The sequence below is a fragment of the Osmerus mordax genome, chromosome 4 (assembly GCF_038355195.1).
Source record: "Osmerus mordax isolate fOsmMor3 chromosome 4, fOsmMor3.pri, whole genome shotgun sequence".
Classification (NCBI taxonomy): domain Eukaryota; kingdom Metazoa; phylum Chordata; class Actinopteri; order Osmeriformes; family Osmeridae; genus Osmerus; species Osmerus mordax.
Window position 1 is genome coordinate 6,516,321 of NC_090053.1, and position 9,745 is coordinate 6,526,065.

The 9,745-nt window shown below is 46.5% G+C and overlaps 1 protein-coding gene across 1 annotated transcript in view; it reads left to right on the plus strand.

Moving 5' to 3' along the window:
- The window catches only part of cdh13 (cadherin 13, H-cadherin (heart)), a gene marked incomplete at its 3' end in the record, with an annotated part of 196,665 nt that extends 188,046 nt beyond the window's left edge, over positions 1-8,619 (plus strand). The window contains 3 exon segments of the mRNA XM_067234661.1: positions 7,043-7,167; positions 7,169-7,277; positions 8,398-8,619. Coding sequence (XP_067090762.1) covers positions 7,043-7,167; positions 7,169-7,277; positions 8,398-8,619 — 456 coding nt within the window.
- Between the last annotated feature and the right edge of the window lie 1,126 nt (positions 8,620-9,745).

The window sequence follows — 9,745 nt, forward strand, 5'->3', positions numbered from 1 at the left end:
CATAGTCTCTCCTCACTGCCTCATTACCCTCGACGCTCTTCTGCCTGCAATGTGTCTCTCTCGCTCGTTCTGTCCTCTCCTGTCCCTTCCCACCATCCACCCTTCCTGTCATTCTCTCTCTCTCCCTCTCAAGCCTCTCTCTTTCCCTCTCTCTCTTTCTATCTCTCTCTCTCTCTCTCTCTCTCTCTCTCTCTCTCTCTCTCTCTCTCTCTCTCTCTCTTGATTTCTCTCTCCTGTCCACACACACTACCAGATCCCACTCTTCCTCTCTCTCAATCCTCTCTCTCTTCCTCCTCTCTCCCTACTTCTCTTCTGTTCTCCTGCTGGTTGTTGTTACCCTCTCAAAACCACTCTTGTCTGTGGTGAAAGCCTCACTCCTTTTAGCCCAAGAAATGGAGTGCAGCGTAGCAGATGAGACTTGGTATGGGCAGTCCTCTGCAAGCCACTCTCCACAGAGACATGAGGATTCGGGAAGTCAGCCGGGGTCGCCTGAGAGGTCAGCTATGGCCTCAGCTGTGGGTTACGTGCCGCAGTGCACATCATTTGTCAGCCCTGTTCTCGAGTGTTCCTGAGAGTTTGTGGCCTTCATTGCAGTCCAATTGAGCCAATTATGTTTGATTCAACAAATGTTCATAGCTCACTGCTACTACTGTACTATGTGATGTTAAAACATACACGGTCAAAGCCACAATTTCCCAAGGCCGGTTCTACCAGTCGTATCCTCTTTCACTGCTCTGTGTGACGAGAGGACAAAAGCTTTAATCTTATCTTGTCTCTCTCTCACAGTCTTTAACTCTATGTCATCCACATTCTCTCTCTCTCTTTCTCTCTCGCCCCTTCTTCTTTTTCCTGGTTAAAAAGGTGTTTTAGTTTGTGTCAGAGGCAGGGGGAGTCAGGCTGTGGGGGGTAGGGGATGAAAGATGGCTGCTGGCAGACAGAGAGACACATCTCATCCTCCTGACTTGTCTCTCATTAGGCAGACCTGGAGACCAATCAGCTGCCTTTGTTCCCTGGGGGGCTGTGCTGTGGTGGTGTGCGAGGGCAGAGGGTGTAATGGCACGTTCTCCCCAGCATGGAGGGGAGTTCTGAAAGGCCACTGCAATTAAAGACTGATCTGCTTCCTGCTGTATAGTAATCAGCTGTGATAAGATTGGTCACATCTGACCTTCACTTCCTCCTGTGCTGCCTTCTCCTTCCTGTTGTGATAGATGCTGAGGATGTTCTTGACAGTGTGTGGACCCCATGCCTGTTTAAAGAGCATTATGGATCAATGATTAAATCACATAATCAATTCAGCAGAAATGATCAATGATAAAAAATACATATTACAGAAAAACAAGTGAATATTGCACATTGGAAATTCTATACACATAATGTAATTATGCTTGGCAAATAAATATGTGACATCTGTAAGTGCTCACAACACAGCCAACAATAATGCTTCTTGCTGCCTGAAGTTTCTTTAGGCCTTATCAATATTCTTGGTACTGTTACATGAAGTAGCTGCCTGACTGACAGCCTAACTCGATCTTCATACTAATTTGTCGAGCTACCAGAGCACCTGGCCCTCTTCAACGCCCTCCCCAAAGCCATCTCTCTCAATAACCTCCTCCTCTCGCAGGATTGGCCGATTGGCTGGACTCATTTAAAACGATGATCAGCCAATCAGACTGTTATTGCAGATGGATTGTCTTTCATGTCGCTGTGGGAGACGGGGCCTGTGAGTGATGGGAGGGAGGACTATGTGAGGACTAAATTAGAAGGGCTCATTCACTGTGTTCCTACAGCAGTCTGAAATGGTGCGGGAATAATCCTGGCATGTTTACTTAAAAGCAGAGTAAACAAGAAGGATTTGTCTGTGCCACAGAGTGTAGGTATATGTTCCTTATCTGACTTCCTGTTGTTATCTCCCTCTCTACCTGTTTTTAATCTCTGTTCTCTCACCTGCAAATCCTCCTCTCTCAACTCCTCTCTCTCCTTCACACCTGGAGGCAGTCTCTCCATTCTCACCCCACCACCCGTCCTCCCTCCCGCCCCATTCCTCTGCCTCTTTTTCTCTCACACATTTGCCTTTCCCCTCCCTCCCTCCCTCTCTCCCCCGGTACCCTCCTGTAGGTATTACCCATCTCTATTCCATCTGTGAATTAGTTTGCGAGGCACCTGGGCTGTGGTGTGATCTGCCCTGACACTTTCTAGTACAACCCCCTTCTCCTCCCTACCTCGCTTGGCTCCTATCGTTGTTTTTGTTTTGTTTCTCTTCATCAGTTGCTTTGCGCAGGGGACTCACACTCAAGCTAATGGATGCCACAATGAAAAAAACAAATGTGTCCATATACACTCATACATGCGCACACACACACTAAGACATGCACTCATATGCACACATATTCTCTCACACACACACACACTTGGACACACATACACACACACTCAAAGACGCACGTACACACACACCTGCATGGAACGTCCTGGGGCTGTCCAGACTGGCATCTATAGTGACAGATGGTTTGAGGGAGAGCAAATTCACTTTTTCCACGTTTCTGTTGTTTTTGTATTGCTCAGAAATTGCTGTTCAAGACTACAGCGCACCCCCTCCTCACCGTACCTCCTACTGTTCACATGAAAGGAACAGCAGAAGTAGATTATGGATTAGAGCACCACACTGTGCTGTGGCAGAGATTGGTGCTTTTACTGTAATACTGCTGCCAGTCACAACCCTGTTTCTGTTTGTGTGTGTGTGTGTGTGTGTGTGTGTGTGTGTGTGTGTGTGTGTGTGTGTGTGTGTGTGTGTGTGTGTGTGTGTGTGTGTGTGTGTGTGTGTGTGTGTGTGTGTGCGTGTTTGTGTGCGCACACGTGTCAGAGTAGTAAAAAGGAAAACCTGATAACAATCCTTTTCTGTCTTTCACCCTTTCTTCATTATTTCTTTCTCTGTCCATCTCTCTCTCTGAGGGAGAATCATGCAGTTGTTTGTCCAGAGCACGCCTTCTGAATCAGACAGCAACAATGAGAACACGCAGTGCTGGGTCCCTGGGAGCTATTCTGATCCTGGGAAGTGACCCCCAGGGCCCTGTAATGGGGTGATAACACAGAGAGAGAGAGAGAGAGAGAGAGAGAGAGAGAGAGAGAGAGAGAGAGAATGAGGCAGAGAGATTGGGAAAGGGGAAGAGGGAGCTAATATGAGGAGAGAGAGTAAATGAGGGAGAGAGAAGGGAAAGGGGGGGCGGGAGTGGAGTGGAGAGGGGAGAGTACAGTGGATTGATTCCGATTCCTGCTCAGACAGAAAGATAGACTGAAAGACAGAGACACAGACAGACCAGGAGACCGAGAGACAAACAGGTTAGCCACCAGGCAGACCGACACAGCCCCACTAGTCCAGCAACAGATAGGGTACGTAAGCACCCTGACACACGTAAGGGTTATTAAAAGAGAGCCATGCCGATATTCCGGTCAATATCCTCATTGTATTTGCCATCAAAGCTGATTTCTCATATCTGAGGGTCAGGCGAGTTCAGTGGTCTAAAAGTGAAGCTGTGATGCAGTTATGGAGGAGACGCTTTTCCCTCAGGCGAGCCTTTTATAGAGCAGGTTTGGCTGCGCTATCACTCAAACACAGGAGCGGCCTTTGCAGGTGCGGGGAGAGCGGAGCAGCAGAGCGGAGGTGGGGCTCAGCGTGGGCTGAGGGGGGGGTTTTATGGAAGTCAAAAGGAGGACGATCATACTTCAGGCAGGTGAAGTGAGGAATAAACTGGACCACTTCACCCAAGCTCCACAGCCGCTCTCAGCCTTCCCACGCAGGCAGACGGGTGGGCTTGCGGAGGGGGGGTGGGGGGGGGGGGGAGCAGGAGGAAGAGTGGATTAAGGGGGAGGAGGAGGAGGGTGACGAATAACAGAGTGATTAGGAGAGGGAGCCTGCACGTATAAACCCCATCAGAAGACAAATGTCTTCATTAAGCTGTAGCCAAGCACAGCGTCTGCTTGTCTCAACAACAAACAGGGGACATCTACATCTCTTCCCCGACATCATTCTTCTCTGAAGGCAAAGGCGAGAGGGAGGAGGAGGAGGAGTAACAAGAGAGCGAAGAGAGGGAAGGGGAGAAGGAGGAGTAGGGGAGTAAGAGAGGAAAGAGAGAGAGGAGAGAAGTAGACAAAGGGAAATAGGGAGGAGAGGGAATTGGAGAAGGACAATGCATTCTGATACCGATATTGTGAATGAAACATTTCATGGAGGTTCGACTATCGAAGCATGTCAATAAAAGAGCTAACCCTGAGGACTTTTGTAGCGGGATTTGCTGAATTAAGATTAGCAATACTTAATTTATAATAAAGTATGTAGTTCTTGGGGGCACCACCTCTTATTTGTTAAAGGGACGGAGGAAACCTTATTGAATAATAGCCTTCATAATAATCAGTCTAATCTTAAGTAGTGAATTCCATGAAAGTAGAGCAGATCAGATAACGTGAGGGATAACGCGAGTATTATAAACAATGATTTATTTAAGGAAATGTAATTATAATGAACAAATACCAGAGAAGTTATAGTTTGAGAGTGAGTTGAGTTGAACTGTATACAGTAGGTCCTAAACTATGATGAGGGTTGGTACAAGATGGTAGGTTAGGGGTGCGTGGGGAGGGGGAAGGGAGAGAGAGAGAGATAGGCTTCTGGAGAACAATGGGAGAGTATGTTAACTAATCCTAACGAAAGTTAGGTTAAAACACTTGCAAACTAAAATCAAACGTAACAAATTAAATCACAATATGCCAATGTTATCATGTAAGAAATGTAGCAATATCGCAGTTACTGTTGTCAGTTTGAAGAAGAAGAGTCAAAGTTCCGTTCGTCGTTGTCAAACGGTTAGAGCAAAGGAATCTTTCGTTCAAGTTCCTGGTGGTCCAGTGAGTTGCTGATTGAGAAGGATAGGTCAGATGTGTCGCGAACACTTCCGGTGAATCCTTGCGAAAAAGCAAGGTTTGCTTGTGCGTCAGGGTTTTATAATCCTTGCGAAAGGGGGTATCCTTTTGGAGGTGAACTCTTTGATTGGTCAGTTACTCCCACCTGGGCGTCCATCCTGAGATTGACATATGGGTGTGAAGTGGTTGATAACTTTTCAGAGTTCAGCTATTTCAAATGTGAATGTATTGCTTATAATTCAAAATATAACAATACAACATTAATAAATGGTTTAGTTTGTAGATTAAAATCATTTTGATATCAAGATTGACTGATTTATCATAACAGGAAAGGAAGTTACATTAAAACATCAAATTATATCAACACAGCATTAAAGGGAAAGCATACATTATAACACATCAACTACTGTCATTGAAATAGTGTGCCATGTAGTCCTTGAAAATATGTTCATAAATCCAGAAAAGTTAGTTCTTCCTTAAAATCCTTTGTCTCCATACTGTAAGGCCATTTTGGTCTACCTTCTGACCCCATGCTGGGCCAGAAGCTTTGAAGCTCCTGCTCTGGAATAAGGACAAGGTGGGAAACCCCCTTGCTCCTTGTCGGGGGTAGGGGAAAGGTGTGATGGTACGTGGTTTGTCTGTTGGCTCTGCTACACTTTGTTAGCCTGTGTAGTTTCTTGAATATAAACTGAAGTTCAACAGCAGATAATGTGCCTCTGTTGTACAAGTAAACAACTTGATCATGGTGATTACTCCACATTCTCAGTATTCTTTCTTTCAGGCTGTAAACAAACTTTACACTAGAACAAATTGCTTGAGAGCTTTGCAAATCGCTAAGAAACATGCCTCTTTCACGGCAGAAATTGGATCATCTATTGCCATACTTCATGTGATTTTTCTTTTTGTCCTCTTCCTTCATGTCTGTTTGTGTTTGTTTGTCTGCGTCAGAGCGAGCATCTGTTGTATCAAGTCTCCCATATCTTCTGTGCTTCATCCAGCAGTAGTCTCACTTCGGCAGGATGCATCAACAGACTGTGTCCTAGCATTGATCAAGGACAGCACTGCTACGGTCCACACCTGATGTGTGTGTGCACGTGTTTTCATGTTAGTCAGTGCTAGTTTGTGTGTGCAGCCATGCATTCACCCAACCATCCCTGGCATTGTGCGCATTGTTGGTTATGTCGTTGATATTGACCATGTCTCATTCCTTCTTTCCTCCCAGAGAGTTTATGTGTCTGAGAACCCAATCTCTAGTTTGATGTGATTGTTAGGAGCTGAATGTCACAGTCTGACGATGTCCATTTAGCAATGTTTACAGGGTCTCTCACTTTATTTCACCTCATAAGCTGGTTCCCCTGCTAAGACGCCCTGCAGGGTCTCATCCGTTATGACTGCAGTGACATAAAAAAAAAGGAAAGAAAGTGTGACAGAGATGGGGAGAGAGTGGGAAAAAAAAGCGAGTGCGAGTTTTATTTCAAGCACTTGACATTTATGACACATCTGTCTGCATTTTCCTTCCTTTTTTTTCGTTCTCCCCTCCCACCCAGCCTCCGTCTCGCTTTGAAAAGGTGAAAAAGACGTCCAGCTAATTACTGATCTGGTTGTCGTGGGGTTAATTATCAAACAATCCTCCAGGGCTGTTTGACAGAGCTGACGGTTTTTCCAAAACCTCTAATCTGGCAGATGCAGCAGTGTCACACAGCAGACTAGCAGGGCTGACTCTCCTAGACCCAGACAGGTGGAATCTTCCACAGATTCATCCGCATCCCCGTGACTCGTGTCTCCCTGAGAGAGCCCTGCCTCTTCATCTCCTTCTGCTCTCTGTGACCTTCAGCAAGGCTTTTTGAGAGGAAGAGGGGGAAGGTCGGTCCACTCAATGGAGGGTCTGGAGACGCCTGCGAAGGGTCCTGGGTTCGAGTGAAGGCAAAATAATAGAGTGGAAAAGTGAAAGGGAAGCATAGAGTACAGGTATCCTTATCCGTATTGTCCTAATGACTTGATTTGGATCGACTTGACCCGGGCCTTGTAGTTTTCTTCAAGGCCAACCTTCAGCCAGGGAGCAGTGACTGGTACCGACACTGATGTCCCACTGACACACGCTGTGGTGTGTGTGTTCCTGCGTGTGTGTTCACAGGCAGCCCTCCAGCCACTGGCACGGGAACGCTGGTCATCACCCTGGAGGATTACAACGACAACGCCCCCTACTTGTTCCCGTCGGTAGCGCGGGTGTGTGAGGACGCCAAGGACATGAGCGTTGTGGGTGGTGGGGGGCCAGGACAAAGACGTGTACCCCAACGCAGGACCCTTCAAGATCGAGCTGGGGAAGCAGCCTGGGCTGGAGAAGACATGGAAGGTCTCCAGGGTCAACAGTCAGTACAACTACGTATATTCACAGTGATGGTTTGGTCGGTGCTTTACCGACAAAAACTATTGTTAACATTTCCATTGTATCGTAAACCGATCGCAAAAGGGTCCATACCCCTGCGTCCATGAGATAAAACGACCTGTGTACGTATACAACTCTATATATTTGCCTTCCTTTAGCGAGTCCTTTTTACATCTTCATACTGCTGCCATGGGGGTGAGGGTGTATATGTGGGGGGGCTAGAGAATAGAGAGGTGGATGGAGAAGCCAAGGTGTCGGAGGAGAGAAGGACAGATGGAAAAAGCAGAAAGTTAGACAAATGGACCCAGTGTCTGATAGAGGTAAAGAGGCAGCCAAGACATCGATTGTCTGTGTTTCTGCGTGTATGTTTGTGTGCGTGTGTGACTGTTTGTTTGTGTGTTTGCATGGGTGTGTCTGTTTGTTTACGTGTGCGTGTGTGTGTGTGTGTGTGTGTGTGTGTGTGTGTGTGTGTGTGTGTGTGTGTGTGTGTGTGTGTGTGTGTGAGAGAGAGTGTGTGTATGCACTGCCTCTGCCCTGTTAGTTTGATTGACAAGGCCAGGCTGTATCCTGTACAGAGGTATCACCTGTAAGTGGCAGGGGGGAGAAGGGGAGACAGTCTTCAATCAAACTGGCAGGGAGAGAGCTGATAGGGCCGAGAAGGAGACTGCTTCCCAAGAAATGGATATATGCCAGTCGTTATCATTCCTGCCATGACCTCTTTGTGTGTGTTCGGGTGTGTAAACATGTATTTCCTTGTCCCGTTCTACTTTCTGTGTGTAAACAGTATGTTGCAGTGTATTGGCATAAGGATTTCTGGTCATTTTAACATGTCGGATCATTTTGCTTGTTCTCCTTTATCTCTACTTTAATGAGCAATGTGCAATGTGTCATTGCATAAACATCGGTTAGTTAGCAACCTGTCCTTGGTCCTACTTTGATAATGATAGACATAATGTAAACATGAGTTAACAACAACAATACAAGAACTAATAAAAAAAAAGTGTAATACTGTAGATAAGATGAGATCAATGCTAGCACCATGCCACAAACACTTCCCGCTTGCATATTATCCCAGCTAACCTGTGTGTGTTCCACCTCCTCAGACACACACTCCCAGGTGCTGTTGCTTCACAGTCTGAAGAGAGCCAACTACAACCTGCCTCTGGTGGTGACGGACTCAGGCATGCCCCCGCTCACCAACCACACGGAGGTCAAGGTTCAGGTGTGCACCTGCAGGAAGACCTGGATGGATTGCAGCGCTGCAGGCTCCCTCTGCTCCGCCCACCACCTCCTCCTCCTCACCCTGCTGCTTCTCACCGCCACCTGTGAGTACAGGCCCCGCCCACGCACATGGCACGCCTCCATCGTCTGTGCGCTGTGATTGGTGCAGGTTGAGGACAAATTTCCTTTCACCTGAGCTAGCTCGGTTGTTCGGGTACATTCACAGGTACTGGACCAAGAACTAGCGGGGGAGTATTTGTGTAATGACACAAAACATTAGCTTTACCACACTATTATATAACTATTCTTCCTAGTATCTGTCTGTGTATATGTGTGTGAGTTGTGTGTGTGTGTGTGTCTGTGTGTATGTGTGTGAGTTGTGTGTGTGTGTGTGAGTTGTGTGTCAGCAGCCCATCCCAAGCCTACAGGCTTCCCAGGGACCCCTGTTGGGACGCACGTCTGTAGATCTCATTTATACCATTAGTGTTCACATGAATCATTTATCCTCTCTACAACACACATAATGAAGCAGTAGTTTGCAGAAGAGAAGCACAATTTTTTTGATATTTTAGTTTGGGGCTGTTTGGGGCTGTCTGGAGAGGGGAGGAACGAAACAATGGGGGGATGTCCATGTGAAAGTCAAGTAACAAAGTGATTGAAAGTGTTGAAGAAAGTGTTTGAAGCCTGTAGCCCCACTGAGACTGCGGTCTTTGTGTTCTTTCTCTCTAACTCTATCTCTCTCTATCACTCATTATCTCTGGTTCTGTTTTTATCAGTCAGTATTCTCCCCTCACGAGAACACGCTCTGTTCTTATCTTTTCCCTACTCATTTTCTCTACATATCTATGTATCTTACCATCTTGCTCTATCAAGTTCTCTCCTTTTTTGCCTGTATCTCTCCATCTTTCCCTTTTTCATCTGTCTGTCTGCATCTCTTTCTTGCCTTTTACACTCACTCTCCTTTCCCCTCTCTCTCTCCTTCCTCTTTGTTACAATCTGTGTGATAATACGGTGTGTGTGAATGTGTGTGTGAATGTACAGTAAGTGCACAGCCAAAGTGTTGATTGGTAGACCCACAAGAGCAGGCTTTCTTCTTTGTCCATGGAATCTGTCCTGCTGTTTAACTTCAGGCTTCATTAATCTGCTGAACAATGCTGTACCTTGATTGGCTAACATGTCATTCTGCAGCCTGAAAGTAGCTAGTTTAGAAGTCACTGAATGTTGAACTTT